Here is a 25,866-nt window from a genome sequence, read left to right on the forward strand (position 1 = left end):
ATTTTTTGATAAAATCCGATGGCTCAGTGAGGCCTGCATTGCCAGCAAGACAATTTACACTTTCAATGCCCAGAAAGCTACTAAAGACGTATTTAAAACAGTTCATGTGATTACAGTGGTTCAACTTTAATGTTTTAAAGTGATGAGAACACTTTTTGTGCACCAATAGCTACAGACATCCAAACTTCGTGTGGCCTTCAGATTAGCTCAAGAACAGTGCGTAGAGAGCTTCATGGAATGGGTTTCCATGGCCGAGCAGCTGCATCCAAGCCTTACATCACCAGGTGCAATGCAAAGCGTCGGATGCTGTGGTGTAAAGCACGCCGCCACTGGACTCTAGAGCAGTGGAGACGTGCTCTCTGAAGTGACAAATCATGCTTCTCAGTCTGGTAATCCGATGGACGAGTCTGGGTTTGGCGGGTGCCAGGAGAACAATACTTGCCTTATGGCAAGTGTAATGTTTGGTGGAGGGGGGATCATGGTATGGGGTTGTTTTTTAGGAGTTGGGCTTGGACCCTTAATTCCAGTGAAAGGGACTCTTAATGCTTCAGCATACCAAGACATTTTGGACAATTTCATGCTCCCAATTTTGTGGGAACAGTTTGGGGATGGCCCCTTCCTGTTCCAATATGACTGTGCACCAGTGCACAAAGCAAGGTCCGTAAAGACATGGATGAGCGAGTTTGGTGTGGAGGAACTTGACTGGCCTGCACAGAGTCCTGACCTCAACCCAAAAGAACACCTTTGGGATGAATTAGAGCGAAGACTGCGAGCCAGGCCTTCTCGCCAACATCAGTGCCTGACCTCACAAATGCGCTTCTAGAAGAATGGTCAAAAATTCCCATAAACACACTCCTAAACCTGGTGGAAAGCCTTCCCAGAAGAGTTGAAACTGTTATAGTTGCAAAGGGTGGACCAACTCTATATTAAACCCTACGGATTAAGAATGGGATGTCATTAAAGTTAATGTGCACGTAAAGGCAGGCGTCCCAAACCTTTTGACAATATAGTGTATGTCTTTTGTAGCTTTCTGAGCATCTGAAAGTGTTAATTATCTTGCTGGCAATGGAGGCCTCACTGAGCTATTGGATTTTTTTCAAAAATATCTTAATTTGTGTTCTGAAGATGAACAAAGGTCTTACGGGTGTGGAACGACATGAGGGTGAGTAATTAATGACAGAATTTTCATTTTTGGTTGAACTAACCACACAACATAGTCCCACTTTATATTAAGTGGCCTTAACTACTAAGTACTTACATCAAAAAATAAGTACAATGTACTTATTGGGTTCATACTGAATTGAAAAACACTTTTGCTGCTATTGAGGTGGGATACGGGTAAGGTTAGGGAAAGCTTAGGTGGTATGGGTAGGTTTAAGGGTAGGGGTAAGGTGTAAGGGATGGGTCAACAGTGTAATTATAAATGTAATTACAGAAATTAATTACAGATGTAATTACATGCAGGTGTTTTTAAGATATAAGTACAATGTAAAAACATGTATGTACACAATAAGTGCATTGTATCAAATGATTAATTTAAATGTAAGTACATAGTAGTTAAGGCCACTTAATATAAAGTGGGTCCAAATTTTCTTCCAAGATGGCGTACATACTGGATATACTTCCAATATACACACAAATGTACTATATGATAAATTAATAATCTATGATTTGCTCAACTACACAATCTTGGAAGAACATGCATTATGGGATTACCTTGCCTACAAAGATTACATGTATAACTGCCTTTGATTTTGGCCAAAATGTAAAGCAGCATAATCTTTGAATCTAATAAAGCTGTCTATAGGAAATGCACTTGGGTTTGGAACAAAGTCATAGACAGACAACTAAATATAATAAGGAAATAAAATATGCTCTGGCCGTACCATACCAAAGACAAACATGACAGGACAGGAAATAATTAAAATAAATAAATAAATAAATAAAAAATACTGTGAAAATTAATAAAATGACAACTCCTCAATTCAGGATCTTTGTGCGGATAAGTACTAACACTATTTCATGTGCTACCTGACAACACAAACATGACTTCAGGTTCTATCATGTGTTCAAGCATTTATGATGGCAGATCTAGTGATTTTCCTGTGAGCACTGATGGGTGAGAGCCAATACACACGGCAGAGCGGGGAGCAATGACTGGGATGTTGCCACGGCGACGGGGGGCAGGCTGTCTCCGTGGCGACGCATGCACTGTGTGAGATGCTTTGGTGGTTGGTGATGGTGGGCAGGTGAAGGAGCTGTCCTCCTGGCATGCAGAGACCGTGACTCGTGTGCGAGGGGTGTGTGAGTGTGTGAGTGTGGAAGTAACTGGAGTTTGGGATGTTTTACCTTCCTGCTGGGGTGGTGTATGTAACTCATGGCCTGGGGGGAACTGCTGTGTGTGGACCTCTCCTCCTCTGAGCTCTGAGTTTGGGAGACAAGCACTCACCCTCCTCTTCCACCTCCTCTGCCTCCTCCTCTTCTCGGCCCCGGGGGTCCGGCGAGTGGGTGGGTTTTCCCGCAGCCGGGGGCTGCTGGGAGTCGGGGGAATGTGTGACAAGGCGGGAGCGCTGCAAGGCGGTGGTGTAGTCCGGGGGTCTCCTGCCTGAGTGAGCCGTGCCCTCAGTTACATCCGTGATGGTCAGTGCCGTGTAGCCTGGTGGCGTGGGCGGAGGGTCCCGGTAACGGCCGTCCTTCCGTGCTGAGGGGAGGAGACGGACACCACAGTTCCGTTTAATATCCGTAATGCTTCTCACACACGCGGACGGACACATGCAGACATGCACTAGATCAGGAAGGATTGTTTTTGTAGGTAGTCTGTGTTGTTCCACCTTGTAGTGTTCAACATGACAATTAAGTAATTAAAGTGAGGTTGTCTCAACCTGCAGCATGCTTCATTTTCATTTTCATTGGGAATATGTTTTCAGACTTTTCATGCAAAGATCGCGACTTCAGCTTTCAAAGCATTGAAATGCACAACACATAGGAAAGGATATACTGTAGAATTTGGTGTGGTTACTCTTAAAACAATAGTTACCCAAAAATGAAAATCTTTCTCCAAACACATCTTTCAAGTCAAATATGGTTCCACACATAAAGTTTGACATTCAATTTTGATGCACAACCTGGCATGAAATAAATCAATATTTGATTTTTTTTGGTCCATTATGAAGCTAGACAGAAATAGACGGTATTAAAGGTTACTGAACGGGGGAAAAAATCTGTTTGATGCTTCTCACTTTGTGTTCTTTGGAAAAAATAAGACCATACAGCTTTGGATGAACATGAGGGTGTGTAAATATTAACATAACTATCATTTTTGGGTGAACTTTAAACCAGATTCACGTGTCGACTCTTACCAATCACGGCCTTGGTGTTGCCTGCAGTGATGGGTGAGGGGCGTCGACTGTGCTGTCTGGACTCTTCTGAACCGGTGGAGGTGATGCTGCTGGTCTCTGGGTCTGTGGTCACATCTCTCCCTCCTCTTCGTTTGATGGTACCTGTGTCGCCCTCAGAGTCCTCGCCCCAACATGCCGCCGAGGACGTAGAGGATGCGGACGCCCAGCTCCCTCTACTTCCCCACAGCCCCGCGCCCTCTGCCAATGCCTCCCAGCTACGCCCCTGTTGCATGGTCTGAATGTTGTCATGGGAGCCACTGGAACACGAAGTCCAGCTGCCACGACCAGAATCAGCAGCGTCAAGAGACACCCGGTCACCCTGGTCCTGGGTAAGCTCCTCTGAGCTGGGAGAAGACAGCACGGTGCCGCCCGCATACAGACCCCGGCAATCCTGCATGGATGAGTAGGACCTGAAAAAAGAATGGTAGAAGGATTCAGAAGGTTTAATAGTAATAATACATTGCCAGGTCAAGATGGTCAACCAGTCGTCCAATAAAAGGCCTGTCGATTAGTAAGGCTGACAACTTCATATAGACTACATAGTGTCATAGTTGGGACCTGCATAGTTTAGTCCCAGCCTTGCTCCAACACACATACCTGTAGTTTTTAAATAATCCTAAAGGACTTGATTAGCTTGATCAAGTGCATTTAATTAGGGTTGAAGCTAAACTCTGCAGAAACTGAGGCTCTCTGGGAGTTTTGCACCCCTGATCTAGACATTTTCTTTGATATTTTTATGTGGTATTGGTATTTCCAGTGTGCATAATAAAACCCTCTGATAAATGAATCCCTTTTATTACACATTCAGATGGTCTGCATTATTGCATCGAGTTTTTTGCTTTTTTGGTTTCCCTGCCACAAGTGTTGCACTTTTAACATTATGCAGAATTTAAAATATTTTTAAAAATATTTTTCAAGAACCCTGTATCCATTCTACTGTGCTCCGACTAGCTGCTTATAAAACACAAGTACATGTCTTATGAAAATACTGCCTGAGAAATATGTCAGATTGGAGTTAGATAAGCCGAAAACCAGCCTAAATGTTTCAGGGTTCCTAATAGACCGATTAACTGGTCATTCATGCAACACACCAAATAGCTGAGAAAGTAAAGAGTGGTGTTTACCCCAAGCTGTACTGGTCAGGGTCAGCAGTCGCCCTGCGCTCTAGCCGGTGACCACTGCCATGGCCCTCCGCAGCTATTCCTCCATACCGCTGCCTGCGTTCCTCTTGCCCCATGTCCAGGGAGGAGGTGCTCACCAGACTGGAGCGTGAGGAGATCTCACTGTGGCCAGAGTCTGACAGGTAATCACCAGCTCGTCCATAACCTGGCAAATGAGTACACAGAACAAAATGATAAGAAAACGGTTTGGCCCTAATAGAAAGCCCTGTGGTACTCCAGTCTAAAACTGCCTCTTTTCACTTTAATAGGTTTTGTTCCATACCCTAGAGAGCTACCTAGCTGGTAACCACCTACATGTACAGCTGATTTGTAAGAAAACTGATTCTAGTTTGATGTTAATGTAAATGTACAACACAATACAACAACAGCACACAAAAATTTGCGCAGTCAGAGGTGTCTTAAAAATGCTCTCTATTAGGTACTCTATTGGAACAGAGTTACTGAAAATCTGTGACTTATGTCAGTGTTCGCATAGTATCGCTAGATTTAGTGGTTGCAAATCGCAAAGTCATCAATTGAAATAATTAACTAACAATTGCACAATAGAATTTAACCTTCCCATAAAAGATATACCTTTACAGCTTACAACAAGATGAAACTGATGATAAAATAATAGTGCAAGATAGAAGATGTTATATTCATCCCCATTTTCACAGACTAGGCTTAAGCTAGTCCTAGACAAAAATGCAGGTTTGGGCTGTTTTAACTGAAAGCAACTTGCACTGAAATATCTTAAAATATGTCAGAGCCATTGTTTTGTCTCAAGATGCATACCAGTAATGTTTTTCTAGGGTATGTTTATAAAAGCTGCTTAAATACCCTCACTGAAATAAGGCCTAATCCTGGCTTAGCTTAAGCCCTGTCTGTGAAACTGGGCCTCAGGGTGTCAGAAAAGGTTCAACTCATAAAATGCACAAGTACACAAGTAGATCTTTCAATCATTCATGTACTGAGACTACTCTATATCAAATAACTGTACAAAAATTCATAAAACACTATGCTACTGCCAGAGCAAAGCATTATACAGCCAAAACTTCCTTCTCTTAACTTAGCTAATCAAAACCAGGCAGTTACTTAAGTAGCGGAGTAGCTTGGGCCCTACAGTACACACACACAGTTAAAGCACTAGCCTTTTTCTGTCAGCTAGGAGCAAAACAGGTGCAAAAACACTGTCTAGACTTGAGAGAGGTCACTCAAATATCAGAATACACATGTATAAAATGTCATTAGTAGAACCCCCAACAGACAATGTACTATATAACACACTATATACTAAAAGTTTTGACACAAATGTTACTGACTATGCCAATCACACCACTGAAATATCTTAGGGAAAGTCTGAACTGAGAACAAAACATCTCATTGGCTGTGTATCAATACTGATGAGCTGCCAACCTAGACAGCAATTTTGAACAGGTTCCGAATTGTTCTAGTCAAACAAACATACACTACTGTTCAAAAGTCTGAGGTCAATTTTTTTTTTTTTTAATGAATGAATGAATGAATGAAATTATCACTTTTATTCAAGGATGCGTTAAAATAAAAAATGACAGTTAAGACATTTATAATGTTATAAAAGTTTTATATTTTAAATGAATGCTGTTTATTAAAGATGCAGTGTGTAAATTTTAGCAGCATCTAGCGGTAAGGTTGCGAATTGCAATACAGAGAAGCTACGGTGGCCGACACAGGACAAAGATGTTGTCGTCTGAGAAAGCAGAGAGTAGCTAATCAATCAAACATGGTTTAGGGCTACTATAGAAATATGCCGGCGCAAAATGGCGACTTAACATGTAAGGGGACCCGCGGCATATGTAGATCGAAATGACTCATTCTAAGGTAATAAAAACATAACGGTTCATTATGTAAGGTCTTTATACACCACTGAAAACAGTTATGTATATTATATTGCATTTTTGTCAATAGATCCTCCTAAAAATTATATATTGCACTTTTAACTTTCTTTTCGTCAAAGAATTCTGAATAAAATGGTTTCCAAAAAAATATTAAGCAGTACAACTTTTTAAAAGAAAGAAATATAAAAGAAATGTTTCTTGAGCACCAAATTAGTATATTAGAATGATTTCTGAAGGTTCATGTGACATTGAAGACTGGATTAACAGCTGCTGAAGATTCAGCTTTGCCATCACAGGAATAAATTACATTTTAAAATATATTCAAATAGACAATAGGCATTTTAAATGGCAATAACATTTCTAAAAATTACTAAAAATTATTTTTGATCAAATAAATACAGCCTTGGTGAGCATGAAAGACACCAAACTACCTCTATTGGATGATGTTTTAGTAGGCAGCTCACTACATTTTGAGACACAGCAATAATGATGCTTGTGTGAACTCTCTCAGGCTAAATCTGTATCTAGGCCCTGTTACCTGTTGGTGATTTTCTACAGAAGGAGGAAAAACCCTTCATACCATGGCTTCTTATAGCTGCGATGGCTGAATACAGGGCAAAACAGGTGAGTGATGAGAGACAGACATGTTATGTGACACAAATTCAAAAGGAAAGATGGAAAGTCGTGCATCTGTAACTCAAATGAGAGACAAGCAGCGTTCCAATAACAGCACTGAAACATGTCAACCATGGCAGAATATTCCATATCATATGCGTGACCTTTTTTACCACTAGATGGCAGTATCAACATATTAAATAGTAAACATGAAAACATGGGGCACTAAGGGGCGCCAGCTATCAGAGCAATGAACTGCATGCCAGTGGTGAGGTAACACGCTGTCTTACAATATATTTCACTGCATGCCCACTATAGGCCTCTTATTCCACAGTTCACTGACAAGTCAATGAGGAGATTAAATCGAGTGTGCAAAGACTAGAGGTTGGAGAAAAACGACATTTAAGTATACACCGAATGCCATAGTGTGTCTGTCTGTGTGTATCCTTACCTTTCTTAGGTGAGCTGTGAGGAGACGTCGGAGGAGATGACAACTGTGAGGAGTTGTTGGACACACTATCCTCTGTCTGTTTCCTGTGTCTCTCTCCTGCCTCCTCTGAAAGGGACAATATCTTCTTCAGAGACTGTGGTGAGCTTGTGCCTATGCAAACACAATAAGACAGAGCCTTATGAGAACCATTAATATACAGTAGAAGCATTAATATATTTGTATTGGATGACTTAATTATGTTGAAGTATCAAAAATACGTGGTCTTACCAAATGGTGGTAGGTCTTTGACCGGCACTTTCTTGCGAGATGGGTAGAGGGCTACGGCAGGCACTTGAAGCGCCTGGTTGGCTTTCTGAAGCTGCTGGCGCTGGTGTGTGGCGGCCCGTGCGACCACGGGCGATGTGTCAGGTCTCTTTCGGTCTCCGGAACTCTTCGGCACTGTGAAATTGAAAGGATCTATTTGTAAACAAAGAGCTGAAATATATATCTTAATAATGAGGAAATAATTAACCCACCAGGGTCCAAAATTTACTTTTTACCAATGGCAAGAGATTGGTGGAAAAATTTACTCACTAGAAGTACTTCTTACTGGCCTTGAAACTGTATTATGCTTTATAATTTTATACATTTTTTTGTACTTTTTCACATGCTAGTGTTTTTTGTATTTGTGTGTGCGTGCTTGCACCCTACTCACATGTGTTGATTGAGGGCTCACACTGCATTGAGAGTGTCTGCAGGCTCTCCTCGTTTGTCTCCAGGGTGAGGTTGGACAGGTATTGTTTGACCTTGCGTGCCATCTGTGCATCCTCGTACAGCTTCTTGGCATTGAGAAAGGAACTCCGTCTGACCCGTTTCTTGTGCCCGCCTGTCTGGGTTACATCCAGGACGGCCGCATTGGCACTGCCCTGGCTGAGTGACCTAAACACACACACACACATTAGAGTTAAAGAAGCAGGCTGACTTTAATAGTGTGTAGTATGCTGATGCAGGATCAGATGGAGTCTCTCAGCCTCTTTGACATGCAGTAAGTTGCATTCCTTGCAGCTTTAGAACAATCCAAACATTCCATGCATTTCACATCTCAGTCAAACAGGCAGTTAAACAAAAATGGGATGCTATGTAAACAACAGAAGTATCATACTCGAACTTTGCATGATATTTAGAAAAGATTCACTGATTATATCCTTTTTTTTTCATTTCTGGGGAAAAGCTTTGAACTAATATTTCTTTTATGCTTAAAGCTGCAGTCTGTACGTTTTGTCTCTTTGTCGCCATCTCTGTTTGAAACCTGCAATTGCAGTAATTTGCGAATTATCATCTTTACGTGGATTGTGCATTGGCACAGCTCCTCAGCGTGGATGAATCTAATGTTTTGAGGAGAATGTTTGGCTGTAAGTCACCGCACCAGTGGATACTGTACTTTGGAATCACAGATTGTAGTCTTGGAAGTATGACCAATATAAGAATTTCATTACAATAAATTGTGCTACCAATTGAGATTAAATCTAACGATCGCTTAGCTCATATCACATCAAACCATGCAAATTATTATTATTGTTATACTTTGTTCTCAAATTGTTAATGTTAACAACATAAGAATTGCATGACTACGTGTATTTAGTGTGTATTAGCGTTACATATAGATTTCAATTTCTGCACAGTCTAATCTCTAACGTTAATTTGTCATACCATACAATCCGCCATCCAAACGATAAGTTTAATTATTGCAGCTGCTGTGAGAAAAGGCTATAAACGATCCGTCACCTGCAGCATCCTTACATGCCATATAGCCTACTAGCTGGAACTCCCTCTTTATGTAAATAGATGTGATGTAATGACGCAAAGATGAACAGCGGCATGCTCAGATTTTCTGCAGAAACCTACCAGTACCTCTCGAATTAGAAAACATTATAACAAGCTTACCGTTGTGAATCGGGCTAAGGTAAGAAGGTAGTTTTGAACACTGGCTGGTTATGTACTTGCTCAAATTTATTTTGGATATTTTTTTTTACCAAAAAAAAAAAAAAAAAAATGTTACTGACTACACTGCAGCTTTAAAGGTGAAGTGCATTATTTCTGCACCACTAGCATAATTAAAGTCTTTGTATATTAAGCTATAATAGGAAAAAGCATTTAACAGACTTAAAACTTCTTAAAGGCAGGGTTTGCATCCATACACAATCTTAGTCCCTATATACAAAATAATAATTCGTTTAAACTAAGGAAAATAATTAAAAAGATAAATAAATCAAACAAACAAACAAACAAAAAACTCACACAAGACTGCAAATACTTAGTAGAAGACGTGCAGCTATGTTAAGTAGTTTAGCTGGAAGGGGCACGTTAAATCACTTTTGCTAAAAATGGATCATGGGACATCAAATTAATAAATGAGCTGGAACCAAACAACTGTAAATAAATTCATGCATACTGGTAGGGTCATGTTTGTGAAACATTAAAAATCGATGGTAATAATACAACAGAAACATTAGGATGTGTTTTAGAATGAGGTGAGCTTATTTCAATGACCCTGAGTAGCAAAAGTGATGGTAGTCAAATGCTTGGATGGGATCCGTCAGAGCAGAAGCATTCTCAAATGAACCAGAAAAATAAAAATAAAGGATGGTGAGGAGCCACAGCCCAAATGAAAGGAGGGGGCACACATGAGGCCAAAGGTGAGAGTTCACCATACTCACCCTAAACTCCTCCATTTCTTCTTCCTGTAAGGGAGAGCCATGAATAGTGAAGTGTGGGGCAGAGAGGGTGGACGAAGAGAGAAATGGGGGAGAAAGAAAGCCCATGAGAGAAAGAAAGGGAGACACACTTAGATGAGGAGAAACAGACCAAGGGTACCAGGTTGAGGTGCATCAGAGACCAAAAGAGAGACAGTAACTTCTCTGACAATAATGCAGACAAAGAGAAACGTACACAATGGTTTGACTCTCCTGTACGTAAACATCACAAACACTTCAACGTTGAAAAAACCTTAGTAAAAGCCTGTGCGTGGAAGCGTGAGGTGAGAGCTGTACACGTCGCAGTAAGTGGGCACTAAAAGCTACTCAGTGGTGTGAAGAGTCCAGCCTGAAAGAAAGGCAAAGAAGTCATTGCAGCAGTCAGATCAGGAAAGCACTCACCTGGTTCTGAACATCAGAGCAGGGTCCATGTTTACAGCTGCCATCCGGCCTACGTGTCTGATTTCTTTAGCAATCATCCGCAGCTTCTCAAAGTTCACCAAACCGTCAACCTTTGAGTCATTCCCTAGAGTTAGCAATAAAGAAAGGGCTCATATCATATAATTTACACTCTTGTACTACAAACCCTGTTTGCATGTGAAATAAACATCCTTCAGTAACAGCCTCTTTGTAATCCTTACATTAAATGCACTGCACAAACTATAAAGATCAAAGAGAAATAGTCCTAATTAGAAACAAACCTCAAAAGCTATGCAGAGTTGTAGGTGCTTTTCATGGAATATAAAGCTATTTTATCTACCTGACATAATCTCTTCCCAAAACTAAGAGATGTTCAATAATAAACAAACATGGATACTATATATGTCCTCACCTACATCAGTGAGAATGATCGTACCTTCATGCAGGAAGGTGAGATCCTTCTTGATTACAGGGAAGAGTGGTATTATGGGTGGCTGCAGGTTCTGGCTGTTAAGAAGGTTCCGGTACTTTGCCATATTCCTGGAGGGATCAAATAGGTCTTGAAGATCACTAAACAGCTTCTCATATTTACTGGGCAACTTCTCCCATGTGCCTCTCAGCCTGGACACCGGTGCCAAATTTAGACCACTGGAAAAGACGTACAACGCCATTGTTATTTGGGACACCAAAAATTTTTTACAATTTTTTACTCTTGAACTTAAATCTCATTTTACCTGATAATGGCAAACATGGAGTTGAAGTTCTTGCACTCGCGGCAATGCAGTGCAATTTTAATGAAGTGCTTGATGATCTTCATGCGTTTGAGCTGGTTGGGCTCACGCACCACTTCCGTGGCCACCCAGAAGGTCTCCCGATTGATGGCTTCCTCAAAGAGCTTGAGACTGGGGGGCCCAGTTAGGCGAGTTTTCAGCTTAAACAGGTCATCGATATACTCGGTGGGCTCGATGGCACAGAACAACTCGAAGGCGCGCATTGAAAGCTGGGTCGCCACTTCCACCGTGCTGAGTTGCAGCAGGCTGATCTGGCTCTCCCTTAGTAGTTCCTGGGCATCTTCATCAGAGCACAGTGTCTCTGTCTCCATGTTGCTTTTCAGGTAGTACCTGCATGTTAAATGGAGAATAGGCCAATGAGAGGAGAGGTCAACAAGTGTCTTAAGTGATTTGCCTCTGAAACAGAAATATTTCAGGAATTGTACATAATGGCCACAAGGGCTCTAAGGCAGCACCTGCCACTCAGCTGGATCCTGTCGGCTAGTTTGGAGAGTTGTTCAGGAAGTCGCCGCTGTTTGATAACGCCCTCAGGAGTGACTGACACCTCGCACAATGAATAGGCTTCAGCGGCAGCAGTCAAGGCAAACTCTCGGATGGCCTGAGCTACGACTTCTTTTGCTGTGGTGTCCTTCCCAATCATGATGTACCGACTTTGCTGGTCTGCCTTGAACACTCGCAATACCTGGTCTGACATGTCTAAAGAAAAGACAAATTACTAGAATCAAGCCTTTATCTGGGTGGAAGTCCACTTATTATGTGTTCCCCATGATCATTTTACATCACTAATGAACACATGTCACTTTCACACTTGGTAAGCTTGTGTAAGTCCGAATCTGAACTAGATTTTTGGACAATCAAGAAATGATCCACTTCTGAATGTCTACAATGTAATCAATTTATGCATTATCTCTACATCAACCACTTGCCAGACTTTGTTTAACATTAACCCATCACCGAAAGCTTCTTTTATAAATTTTAAAATTTTCTTGGTGCATGTTCAGAAGACACCTTCACACTAAGCAAACAAATCAACTTTCAAGGTCAATCAACAAAACCTCTAGTGTGAAAGCGACATGAATCAGTGAAAAAGAATTTAAAGAATTTAGATGAATCCCACCAAATGCAAAGTGTTCAGAGATTAAGACCTGATTGAATCCCACCAAACTGTGCAGCATAAAGAACTCTGGATAGCAAAATCAATGTCAAAATTGAGCAGACAAGTGCCCTGAAGATGATTGTGATTAGAAAAATTAAAGTAGTTAAGGAACCTCTGACGGGGCAAGATCAAATACTTACTTATAGGTACTGCTTCTGAAAGAGGACATTTAGGACAGCATGAACATCTTATCAAATATGCATGTACTGAGATTAAACTTCTTTGAAGGGTTCTGTAGATGCCCTCAAGGAAAGTGCAAGGTAAGATATCACACGAATATATTTAAACTATCCTGGCAAAGATCTCAACTATCTTTATTTACTGACTCACAAGTCAGTTCACTCATAAGAAGTTTGTCAAACCTAGATGGATAAATTCCTGGATCAAATGATTATTGGCTAAATCATATCCCTAGGGAAATGATTGTTGAATGCTGTTCACCCCTTAATCCCAACCTAAAGCCACAGCCAAACTCTAACCCTAACATCTCAGAGGTTGATAAGAATGTTGTTCCAGAACCAACAAGGATGTTGATGCAATAACATATCCTACTTTGTGAAACCACATAAAGCGCCTTACCAGGTTGGTTGTTGAAGTCGAGTATGCGATGATGTGACTGCAGCAGGTCAGGGTTGCTTGATGAAAGGTTTCCACTGACAGGAAGAGCAGGAGGGATCTGCTTTGACTGCTTTAGCCCTACAATGCTGTCATCCTGGGACTGCCCCACCCCAACATCACTGTGAACAAACCAGAAGAGTTATACACTGCGGTGGACCAAATTGCTAATGGCGGCTGCTTACATCAAGCACATCTTACTTGTAAGGTTTGGGTGGAAGAATACTGGTCAGTGTCTTGTCGAAGATCTTCTTCAGCTTGTTTCTACCACCTACGGTGTTGGCCTTGGCTTTCTTACTAGCTTTCTCAAGACCCATGACCTGCTCAACATCCACAGCCAGGTCAGGGATGGAGTAACGACTGGCTTTCTTAATGTCCCCGATTTTAGGGATGTGAGGTGCCCCGTTTTTCCTGTCTGGCTCCTCCTCCTGTTCTTGCTCCTGGTCCTGGTCAGGTCTGGCCAGTAGCTCCTTAAACACTGAGAGTAGAGAACACAGCACAAAGAAAGAGATTTAACAATGTCATCTAACATTTTCAAAAAACAACTAATCAAAAGCAACTACAACTACATTTTCCCCTACTGCAAAAGGAAGGAGAGCTAACTGGCAAGTTTTGGATAAAGCGTGTTTTGGATCTAAATGACAGTCTGTGCAGCTGTTGTAATTTCAGCCAGTGTAACTTACCTAAGAGATTGGTTTTCACAGTAATGGACAGGTGCGTGTTGTTTTTGAGAATCTCGTTGGCTTTGGATAGCGGCACATTTTCAAAGTTTTGCCCATTTACCTCTAGTATCTGTGGAAAAAAATGGAAATCCAAGGTCTTAATCAACATTGCAGCTGGGCCAGTTGATAAATACACATAAAACATAATGTTCTAAAATTTTTGTACACTTTTCAGAGAGCAGTTTGCGGCGTTACACGTCACTTAATAAAATCATCTCAGTGAGGTGAGGTATGCTGAGTGACACTTATTCAGTGTTACATATTTTCTATGTGAAAGGACCTTTTTCATTCATTCATTCATTCATTTCACTCATTCAAACTGACACCAGTGACACACACAAACAAATACAGGTCCACGTTAACATTAGCAGCCAATCAATATGGGTTTTACTGACCAATATCTACTGATATCTAGAGAGCATGACAGCTGATGGAAGATTATAATACTGATACGTACATAATTTAATAACAGCAAAAAGGTTCACAAAATTCATAAAAAAATTAGCACAGGAAATTCTGATGGAAATGATTTCTTTTCTCTTTTTTATGCCCACTTTTTAGTTTTTGAAAATGCACACTTGTTGATTTTGTCATAGAAAGTTTTGTTTTTGTAAAATGGATGTCAGTTTACAAGCCTCTTATCCTCCATGATTAATATTATTGGCGTGTGTTCTCTTGTTACCAATTACACAAAAGAAATTGAATGAAAACTTATTCTAATCCCTATTTACTCAAATTAAACTTAAATAAAACAAATTGTTTATCCATCGTCAAAGCTGTTGACTGATACAAGGGGGAACTACCACATCTTTTAATTGGCTAAGCAGACACAGTTATTATCAATAATCTCAAAACGGCCAAGTATCAGCTGATTAGCATTCAGAACAATCAACATTCTTCTTGTGGTTCGGAGGGCAAATAGATAGCAACTCATTAAACAGCTTTATGAGCCAAATACCACATAGAGTGAAGGGCAAAAAGAACAGTGTGACATACTCAATTCATCTGAAATCACATTTTCTGCTTGTGTGAAGGAGACAAGAAGTGTGGCAGACAGATTCAGACTACAGAACAAGTTGAGGGGCTGAAATTAATGTGCTTTTATGTTTGAAAGACAGGCTGAATGGAAACAAAATCATAAGATGAGGTTTTTGCTTTTCTTCTTTATGATTTGATTTAGGGCAGTTTGCTCTCAGTGCTGTGACTAACTCCGCTTTCACCGGTTGACAATGCCAATTACAAATGCTCTCACACAATGTTTTCCACTTCCAGTCCCACACTGCTATTACTGCTCCTAATGCCACAGCAAGTTGCTATTACGGTGTCAATTTAACAACCATTTCTGTAGCTTACTTCAGATCCTGCACAGTGCTGGTGTGACATTACCTGATCTCCTCTTTTAAGGCCGGCCTCTGCAGCTTTGCTGCCTGGCTCCACGCTGTCAATGAAAATGCGAAAGCCCTTCTCTGAACCCCCCAGCAGGGTGAAGGCCAGGGGGGCTTCCCTCGAGGGTTTTGTCAGGGTCACCACCCGCAGTTTAGCTTTGGCAGCACATGCTATGTTTAACAGTCTTAGGTGCCCACACATTTTCTGGTTCAAAGAGAGGCATTACATGAGATTTTTGCAGTCAATTCGGCCACAAAGCTGAAGATCACCAAAGAATTTAAGGTTTTATTGCACACAACTGACCTCTCTCTCCAGATTGTACTCGAACTCCTCAAGAAAATGTGTCATTGCGGGGTCGCCCTCAAAGTCGTTGAAGTGATTGTTCACCCACAGCAAGACTACCCGTGTAACCTGATGAAATGTGAGGTTACTAATCATTCAATTGAGAACTGATTGAATAGAATGCTTGAATAAATGTGTCTATGTACCTTGTCCCTGAGGCTGGGGTCATGGAACCACTCCAACAGTTTCTTGCCCACCACCATGGGGCTTGGCAGGAAGGTGCGGTAGGTAAGCAGGAAGTCCTCGATGTAGGTGGGGTCAACCACTGAGTGCTCTTCTACAAGGTGCATGGTAAGACGCTCCGGTGTGCCCTGTAAAAACCAAATATACTCTTTAAAAGATGCCAAAGCAATGCATTTTAATACAATTTTGGCTCTGATTTGTGGTTGACCAGAAGAACTATGAGTCATTTTCATTGCTGTTGGGCAAATTTCCCTCAGCTCCCATCGTTGAGGTATTGGACTTGTAAAATATTATTTGATATTCAGTCCATATACTGTATGCCTCTACTGTGCTAAGCATATTTCCATGTTTAGGAATCAATAAAGGGCTATGTTCAATGCGTCTGTGTAAATCAGGGCAAATGCCATGTCATCGAGAGTGCAAGTCAACCTTTTTCTATAGAATATGGTTTTTGCAGTGTGGCACAACTTGGCTTATCTCATTGGACGCAATTCATAAAATATAATTTCCCTTTTCCGAAGTGCTACAAAATAGAGGTGCAGGAAACACTGGTGTAAGTATTAAATCCTTAAGCTTATGTGAGCTATTAACAGACCACATGACAGGTAACATCCATTCTAGGAAAATGATTATAGAAAAATTTAAATTCTCTAGTCAGGATAGCCTTTTTTGTCACTTAAGCTACATTTCTTTACCTCTGGGTATGAAAAAAAAACTTGTCACATTCTGAGCTGGGTTCTCACCTTGATGACAATGTGTCCTTTTCTGGTGCCTGTGCGGTCAAGCTCACGGTGTTCCTTCACCATCACAATCTCACCCTCTTCTTCCACTTTCTGCATATTTTTCTCTACTTGGTTAAGGATACAGCAGTAATCTTGCTGTGCTATGCAAACAAACTGACAGAGAAAGCAAGAGTGAGCAAGAAGACACAAACCGTGAGGGGAAAGTAAATCAGTTTCATGATGCAGCAGTATATTCAAATGATTTCCCCATGATAATTACACCAGTGCACTGAAACAGAGACAAGATTTCATTATTTCTAATTTTTCACTAATCACCTCTATTATTCTCATGCTTAATGAATGGGCAGAGCCACATCACTTCTGCAGTAAATGAGTCATTACAAGCAGTTAAAATAGTTTGGGCGGGGATAAGAGTCATTCCTCTTTTTTTTTTTTTTCGTAGTATTGTTTGATTCACCTGGCAGTCATCCACCTTGGTCTTCATCACCCCCTTCATGTACTCTTTCTCCATGGTGGGGGACACACCAAAGCTGTTGCCCATGCACAGGATTTCCGTCCGGCCATCTGGGTGCGTCACCTCCACTGAGCCGTTCAGAATCACAGACCATGAGTCCAGCTACAACAAAGGAATGATGCAAAGTTAACAGTAAGACACAATCAGTTAATGTGATATTACAATTTAAATCATATTCAGGATACAATACGTAATATAAACCTTTGTGGTGAAATACAAAACTTGTGCACAGGGACTTAGGTATGTGCTGCTGCTTTTTTTGAGTATTTATAACAGCAAAGAACATGTCATCACAATGAACTGTATGAGCCTCAAGCTCTGTCCTGCTTTCAATTATATAGATGCATTAGGGGGGAAAATGGCTCTTTTTGGCATGTCAATACTGAGATAAGGAGATAAGTGATTCCCGCTGTACCGCGGGCATCTTGTAATCTCAAGATGTTGAATGCTGGCATCCATTCAGGTTTAACAGTGCAGAAGCTAAAAGGCTGATTGGTTGTGACGAAAGGGGGGGTGACAGTACATGTTAGCGATTCCACAGAATCAAGATTAGCACGAGACTGAAGTAAAGCAGATGAAATTTTAAAACTGAGCGACATAACTTCAAAAAAAAAGTAAAAAAAAAAAGTGACAGGATCAGGGTTTAAGAAAGAACTAAAATGGGATTAGTGTGAAAAGCTACGCTAACAGCTATCGATTTAATAAAAAGTGCAGGGTATGTACTACACATACTAGGCCACACATATTGGTTGAAGGTTAAATTGAGGCTTCAAGTAAGAGCAGAAAGGCTAATGCCACTGGATCATGTCATGGTAAGTCTGACCGACCTCTTCGCCATCATTAAGGACGATTGTGCCGGCCCGTTCCACCACAGCAAACACCATGACAGCACAAAGCTCCCTCCTGACGGACATGGTCATGTTGGCAAAGGCCGGAAGCTGGTGCATGAACTCCAACAGTTGCTCTGAAGAAACAGAGTGAGAAATAAGAAGTGAAAGATACAATTAAGACTAAGTGAGATACATGAGAGTCTCTGAAAGTCTTTCATTGATATTTGTTCTCTCTTATCAGATGCAGAACGGAAAACATTCTTTCCATGGCTATAAAAATAACAGCAACCAAGCATTGAATGCATTATTAATATGAAGCTATTTCTGAAAACCGGCTAATCCTGCTATGCAATATACAGGACATTTTATACATGACAAAATCCATTTCCACAGTGACAAAGAACTAAACTGTCAGTAGTTTCTTCAACTATGGACACTTCCCAGGGGTTGATTTTTATAAAAACTAGCACATTATTTCTTTTTTTTTTAATTATTATATGGAGGTCAAAATAAAACTGTCATAGAAACTATATACTGATCCATGTCTTGGACAATTTTTGATACCTTTGAAATGTATGACTTTTATGCAGGGGCGCCGTGACGGGGGGCAAGATTAAACTATTCTAAGGGCCCTGGCCAGTCAGGGCGCCCCAGTGGTGCCAATGCATTATGTATAGATTTTATTGTTTTATGCTACTGGATGTTCAATCTTAAAATGTGAAAATCCATAATAAAAATAACATTGATTTTTAAAAACTATAGTATGATGATCAAATAAACCATTTAAATATAGTGCATGAAAATTATTTCTTTAATTATCAATTTTTAGACATATTACAACTGCCTCTCAGTTGCTGTCATTTCCATTAGTTTTCACAACAGCGTCATAAGTTCACAACAGCATCAGTGAAGAGCTTGAGATAAAATTTGTGAAAAGAAAAATACATTTTAAGATAATTAAATGTGTATTAAGAATAAAATAGAGCCTGACATTTTATTCCAATAATGCTTAATGTGATTTTCACCGCAGAATGTTATTAAATACAACACATCATTTGAGATGTGGCAGAAATGACACCGTGATGGAAATAATGACCTTGAGAATTTTTTTCCCCTGTGATTTACATGTATACACTGTTGAGCATTGTTAGTAGACAAATTAAATCAGTTAATGAGAATGTAAAATGTGTGTTTTAAGAGAGTTAATTGTCTTACAGTCTACAGTGCCAAAAGTACTTATAGTTAGAGAAACATCCGTTTTCATTTTTTGGCAAGTTTGTCTGTCTCTTTTTGACATCCTAGCTAGTGTGCTTGTCATTTTGTTGCACAGAACATGGTTCATTAAACCTCTTGTGTCCATTCATTCCAATATAATCATTATTTTACAATCAATACAAATAAATGGAACTGGCCAGCAAGATAATAGTTTTTCTATAGCAAGTTAATAGTTATTCTTTCGATGTTTGACAGACCAACTAAATCAAGTATCTGGTTTTAGCTAGTGTGACAGGGCTGCCCAAAGCACTGAGTGATTCAATTGAGAACAAGAAGAGAAAAGACAAGAGATTTTGCTCCGTGCTCATGGCCTGTCTGGGTACTCGATGACCTGTGCTTGGCACGGCACCACTGAAGCGTAGCTGTAGATGCAGCTCAGCCAATCAAATTTTAATGTGCTCCAAGAGACTCGACTGAGAGGGTGACCTACAAAAAAACAACACATCTCCCCCTCATGCTTTCCTTTTGTAGTCTCTCCGACCTTTTTTTGCCTTCTTTTCCTGGCAAATTATTTCATTGCTTTCAAGAATCTCCACTTCTAGTGTTTGCATTATGTTCTAGTAAAGGATCTTTGCCAATGTTATTCAGGATTATATGGAAATCGCTCACCTATGTCATCATCCGTTCGGTCCATGGGGTCTTTCTCCAGACAGTCTCGGACGATGTCTCGACTCATGAGGGGATCTGAGGCACGTTCAATATCTTCCTCATCGTCATCCTCCTCGGAGTCAACGGCCGTCTCGGGCAGGCCACTGAGGTCCATGTCGCCGGGCTCACTCTCGGTGGCCTATGTGTAAGAAAACTTCAGTCAATCGTAAAGTATTTTGGACTTTTTATTTGTTTGTTTTAGATCTGTAAGTCACTGTGGAGTTTCTGCTAAATTAATATATTTATCCTGAACATTGAAACTGATCACTGCTGTAGAGAGAGATAGAGAGATTAAAGAAAACCACGTCCTTTTCCATTAATTCAGAATCAAAAGGAAATGTCAAAAGGACATGTATAGCAGCAACCCTAGAGACAAAAAAATTCAAAGAAGGCAACTAACAAACCAAATAACCAAGCACATGTAACAACAACAATATTTTCTGATACATGACAGATGATAGAGTTAGATGTTTGAAATCCTTGTTTGAGAAAATACAACCCATTACTCCAACAGCACACGGCCCAATCTTAGAAGGTAGGCAACAAAAGAAAGACCCATCCCGTCGTGTATGCCACCATCTCGTGTCGCAACCAAGCCTGATTTGCTCTCACCTGACCGAGGATTCCCAGCGATGCTCTATTCCTGCCTGTAACTGCCCACAATGTCGCCTTGACCAACTGCTTGCAGATGCCGGGTCCCAGCCGCATCTTTAGAGCTCGGGCTTCCAGTCACTTTTAATTTTTTAAGCCCCTCGATCTGGGCTCACACAAACGCATGTCATTTTGACTTAAATGACCTGCATTACTCATCAAATATTCAGACCGTGCTGAAAGCAGCCACTCAGAGGGCGAATGGGGCGGGGCGATGTGAGGTTGGGCTCTTTTTTAGGGTGGAGACAGGGTAGTGGGGGAGGATGTCAGTGACAGGTGGCAATATGCACTAATATAAAAAAGAGAAGGCTACTTATCACATAGCATCCATCTTAAGAAGGTCTACACAACATGTGGGAACAGATCACCTAAAAATAATTCTGTCATCATTTAATCACCCTCATGCTGTTCCAAACCTGTATGACTTTCTTTATTCCCCAGAACACAAAAGGAGAAGTGGTGATCTCCTATTCTTGAGCAAATTTTTTTTGTTTTTTTTTTCCTGAATCTGATTTTGTTTTATGAACTTCTGAATAATTAATTTCCATATTGGACTGACATGGTTTTCAACTTCAAATCACTGACTCAATGATCTGGTCACAGCACTTGAGGTGATTATCAATTACAATTCAAGTGAGTAACAATTTTAATCTGTTCCTGGAAAAATAAATAAATAAATAAATAAAATAAACTATGCTTTTATGCTTGTTTTATATCCTTGTTTGAGGCTTAAGGGTTCAATTTAATTAAATAAAAAAGATAATTTCTCCTTGTGTGTTCAATGTAGATATAAATTTACCTTTTGTTCCAGAGGCTATTCATCTCTGCAATTTAATTCTTCTTATTATTTTTTTATGAATTTATTTATGAAGCATGCTGGGTTATGTTTTTACTACTTTATTTACTTATTTTCTGTGCTATGAGATATTTTGTGTCTGCTATATGATGCTACTCCCCTACTAGAATTGCCCCTTGTGGGATTAATAAAGTTCTTAACTTAACAATGCAAACAAGGTCATACAGGTCTGGAACGACATGATGGTGAGTAAATAAATATTGGGAGAATGGTTCCTCTAAGGTCCTCACAGATGGTCGATAACCCTGTGGCATACAATTGCTCAGAAGCTCGGACTGTTAAAATATGAGCACAGATCTATGAATGAGCAGTATTTACAATGACAGACAATCTCAAATGCTATATCCACCAAATCGTAGGAAACCCCAGTAATTCCCTACTCTCAACTATGAATTAAATATGCATTCTCTAGGCATTTAGCCACTGGTGCATGACGACTGGATATCTATGTGCTTAAACAACAGCAATCTTGTTGAAGAAAGGCATAAATGACTGTTGATTAATGCCGTTTCAAGATCTTAAAATCAATATACTAAGCAGTCACCCATTAGCCGAACCTTTTGGGATTTACATTGCAACATATTCACCCAGACATGGTTAGGTTGAAGACTCGCTTCAGCTCATTAAGCCTTTGGCAGATAAGCTTGAAGAAATTGAACGCACTCAATGCACTCAAGTCAAACCAACTACGTTGGGGTTGTCCAATCAGTATCCCTACTGTACTGACGAGATGCAAATCAAACACCACCACTGATGGAAACTGAGCAAGAAACAAGCTGGCTTCTCTTATGAAAACCATTTAGGAGCTAATCAGGGAAAACAAACATATGGGCTGTTGTAGCTGGTGAAAGGACCGATTTATTTTTCAAAATGCCATGGTTGGTGCGATCCATAGCGCTGTTTGGGCGGCTAAGATGAGCGTGAAGGGAACATTAATTTTTTAGCAGGGCTATTCTTGGATCAATGCTTTCAAGCCTCCCTGAAGAACCTGCATCATTATTTATTCAAATGTATAAAAAAAAAAGTGACCGTTTTGACAGCCACATTGAGGATATGGGCCATTACTCTTGACAATAGAGGCCTGAAGTATTGTAAGATGCTTGGGGTCCAAAAGTCTCACCACTAGTGAAAATGCTTCTTCTATTGTCTATTATTGTGATTTGATCAAAATAATCAATTTAAATTGAGGGAAAATTAGCATAAATTTCTGAAAGTCTTGCATTGTGCATTGCTGTAATTTTGCCACAGTGATCGGATAATCTTAGGCATGATGCACCACCTTTTGTGGCTTGTCGCTTTTATAAAATGACAATATGATAAAAGACACTAATGTTATAATAGATAATAAATAATTTGAATAAATAATAAAATGTATTAATGATAATGAGCTGTTTTTACATTAAGTAATATAGTGTTATACATCAATTAATTAGCTTAACTGTAGCCGGTTTATGGCTGCCAGGCAGACACATGAATAAAAGAAGGTGCAGTTTCATCTTCAAATGCTGCTCATCCAATCAGAATTTAGAGTTGAAAATCCATTTAATATTGGCAACATTTCATACAGCCTGCTCTTGTTTTATGAGACGTGGATCACATGGAGAGGTGAGGAGCATTGTAGTAAAGTGGGGTGTAGAGCAGGGAGATCACAACCTCTTTTCACGAGGACACCGTCCAGATGTTAATTAGCCTTTAACAGATGGCCATCAGGCCAGGATCGTGGACACTGCATAAACTGAATTATCTCCCATACACCTTTGCACACAGCCTGCCGCAAAACATCCGCAAACACATCACACAAGAAAATCAATTAAACTTTCAAGCAAATACCAAGCCAAACACAATTAATAAGATTAATGGAGGAAAACAGACATTTTATAGACTGACACAAATATGTAAAAGGGAAATGGGGTCTTTCTGTTTTAATCTCATTGGCTCAGTTTCACAGGTCATTGGCTCAGGTTTAGTTATAGTGACAAATGTTTAGTGACAAATGTTTACCAGGGAACATGCATACTGATAAAATATGTACCTTGAATGCACTGTAAGAAGATTTGGATAAAAGCATCTGCCAAATGAATAAAATGTAAATTAAATAAACGAATGAGGGATGAAATCTGCATGAACATTAAAGAGATGGTTCACCCAAAAATAATAATGATTACAAGGACAACATGGACAACAAAACCAGTCATAAGGGTCAATACATGTACATCACATCTGAAAGCTGAATAAAAAGCTTTACATTGATGTATCGTTTGTTAGGACAGGACAATATTTGGCTGAGATACAACTAAAAATCTGGAATCTGAGGGTGCCAAAAAAAAAAAAAAAAAAAAAAAAAAAATCAAAATATTGAGAAAAGTTGACCAAATGAAGTCCTTAGCAATGCATATCCACTCACAAAAATAAAGTTTTGATATATTTACAGTAGGAAATTTACAAAATATCTTCATGGAACATGATCTTTACTTATTTTTGGCATAAAAGAAAAATCGATAATTTTGACCCATACAATGTATTGTTGGCTATTGCTATAAATATACCCGTGCGACTTATGACTGGTTTTGTGGTCCAGGGTCACATATGTGTATATTTTTTTAAATGAATTAATACTTTCACTCAGCAAGGATGCATTAAATTGATCAAAAGTGAGAGTAAAGACATTTATAATGTTACAAATGATTTCTATTTTACATATGCTGTTCTACGGAAGAGGATTAGGGCCAAGCAATAATAAAAAAATAAAACCAAAAAAAGTTGTTAAATAATGAGAACAAATTCGTAATTTAACGAATTTGTTCTCGTAATTTAACGACTTTTTTCCTCATAATTTAATGAGTTTATTCTCAACATTTTATCTTGACTTTTTTTCTCGAAATTTAACGATATTTTTCTCATAATTTAATGAATTTGTTCTCGTAATTTAACGACTTTTTTCTCGTAATTTAATGACTTTATTCTCAACATTTTATTTAGACTATTTTCTCGAAATTTAACGAGTTAATTCTCAACATTTTATCTCGACTTTTTTCTTGAAATTTAATGAGTTTTTTTCTCGTAATTTAATGACTTTATTCTCAACATTTTATCGACCTTTTTCTTGAAATTTAACGAGTTTTTTCTCGTAATTTAACAATTTTATTCTCAACATTTTATCGACCTTTTTCTCGAAATTTAACGAGTTTTTTCTCGTAATTTAACGAGTTTATTCTCAACATTTTATCGACCTTTTTCTCGAAATTTAACAAATGATTTCTATTTTACATAAATGCTGTTCTACGGAAGAGGATTAGGGCCAAGCAATAATAAAAAAATAAAACCAAAAAAGTCGTTAAATTATGAGAACAAATTCGTAATTTAACGAATTTGTTCTCGTAATTTAACGACTTTTTTCTCATAATTTAATGAGTTTATTCTCAACATTTTATCTCAACTTTTTTTCTCGAAATTTAACAATATTTTTCTCATAATTTAATGAATTTGTTCTCGTAATTTAACGACTTTTTTCTCGTAAATTAATGACTTTATTCTCAACATTTTATTTAGACTTTTTCTCGAAATTTAACGAGTCTATTCTCAACATTTTATCTCGACTTTTTTCTTGAAATTTAATGAGTTTTTTCTCGTAATTTAATGACTTTATTCTCAACATTTTATCAACCTTTTTCTCGAAATTTAACGAGTTTTTTCTCGTAATTTAACAAGTTTATTCTCAACATATTATCGACCTTTTTCTCGAAATTTAACGAGTTTTTTCTCGTAATTTAACAAGTTTATTCTCAACATATTATCGACCTTTTTCTCGAAATTTAACGAGTTTTTTCTTGTAATTTAATGACTTTATTCTCAACATTTTATCGACCTTTTTCTCGAAATTTTATGAGTTTTTTCTCGTAATTTAACAAATGATTTCTATTTTACATAAATGCTGTTCTACGGAAGAGGATTAGGGCCAAGCAATAATAAAAAAATAAAACCATTTTTTTCAGATTTCTGAAGTATCATGTGACAATGAAGACTGGATTAATGATGCTGAAAATTAAGCATTGCCATCACAGGAATTAATCACATCTCAAAATATATTACAATGGAAAACAGTTTAGCAGTTATTTTAAATTGCAATTAGATTTCACAATATTACTGTTTTTACTGTATTTTTGATACAGTACAAAAACATGAAAAAAAAAATGCAGCCTTGGAAAGCATATTGAGACTTTTTTTTTTTTACAAAAGCATTCAGTTCAGTTTCTGACAAAGCCTCAGAAAACTCTAAATAAAGAGCTTTTTACTGTGATTTTTAACTGACTTGGATACTATGAACTATGTATCACTGTGCACTTAGATGTGAGAAATTGCACGTTCTGTTATTCATGTGTCTGCCAGCCTGTTCAAAAATTCTCCTTTCGGGTTACACAGAACAACATGAGAGCCAAGAAATGTTTACTTTTTTTTTTAGGTAAACTATTCCTCTATTAGTCCTAGCTTCATTATTCTTAGA

At 39.0% G+C, this 25,866-nt stretch overlaps 1 protein-coding gene across 15 annotated transcripts in view; it reads right to left on the minus strand.

The window, feature by feature from the left end:
- The window catches only part of rapgef2b (Rap guanine nucleotide exchange factor 2b), a 131,401-nt gene that overhangs the window by 2,906 nt on the left and 102,629 nt on the right, over positions 1-25,866 (minus strand). For 4 of the 15 annotated variants that reach the window (XM_048176946.1, XM_048176949.1, XM_048176961.1 and 1 more), the window contains 24 exons: positions 23,398-23,433; positions 19,820-19,997; positions 17,933-18,069; positions 17,049-17,207; positions 16,592-16,744; positions 15,812-15,976; positions 15,627-15,734; positions 15,324-15,527; positions 13,899-14,007; positions 13,417-13,693; positions 13,180-13,337; positions 12,741-12,755; positions 11,900-12,140; positions 11,388-11,774; positions 11,090-11,301; positions 10,636-10,759; positions 10,198-10,221; positions 8,196-8,419; positions 7,769-7,939; positions 7,502-7,651; positions 6,974-7,039; positions 4,523-4,724; positions 3,360-3,808; positions 2,350-2,701 (listed from right to left, as the gene is read on the minus strand). In XM_048176946.1, coding sequence (XP_048032903.1) covers positions 2,376-2,701; positions 3,360-3,808; positions 4,523-4,724; positions 6,974-7,039; positions 7,502-7,651; positions 7,769-7,939; positions 8,196-8,419; positions 10,198-10,221; positions 10,636-10,759; positions 11,090-11,301; positions 11,388-11,774; positions 11,900-12,140; positions 12,741-12,755; positions 13,180-13,337; positions 13,417-13,693; positions 13,899-14,007; positions 15,324-15,527; positions 15,627-15,734; positions 15,812-15,976; positions 16,592-16,744; positions 17,049-17,207; positions 17,933-18,069; positions 19,820-19,997; positions 23,398-23,433 — 4,275 coding nt within the window. In that variant the 3' untranslated portion in view covers positions 2,350-2,375. The remainder of the gene's footprint in view (positions 1-2,349; positions 2,702-3,359; positions 3,809-4,522; positions 4,725-6,973; positions 7,040-7,501; positions 7,652-7,768; positions 7,940-8,195; positions 8,420-10,197; positions 10,222-10,635; positions 10,760-11,089; positions 11,302-11,387; positions 11,775-11,899; positions 12,141-12,740; positions 12,756-13,179; positions 13,338-13,416; positions 13,694-13,898; positions 14,008-15,323; positions 15,528-15,626; positions 15,735-15,811; positions 15,977-16,591; positions 16,745-17,048; positions 17,208-17,932; positions 18,070-19,819; positions 19,998-23,397; positions 23,434-25,866) is intronic. The other 11 variants (XM_048176953.1, XM_048176955.1, XM_048176956.1 and 8 more) reach the window with 9 other exon arrangements.

Source organism: Megalobrama amblycephala, linkage group LG23 (assembly GCF_018812025.1).
Source record: "Megalobrama amblycephala isolate DHTTF-2021 linkage group LG23, ASM1881202v1, whole genome shotgun sequence".
Taxonomy (NCBI): domain Eukaryota; kingdom Metazoa; phylum Chordata; class Actinopteri; order Cypriniformes; family Xenocyprididae; genus Megalobrama; species Megalobrama amblycephala.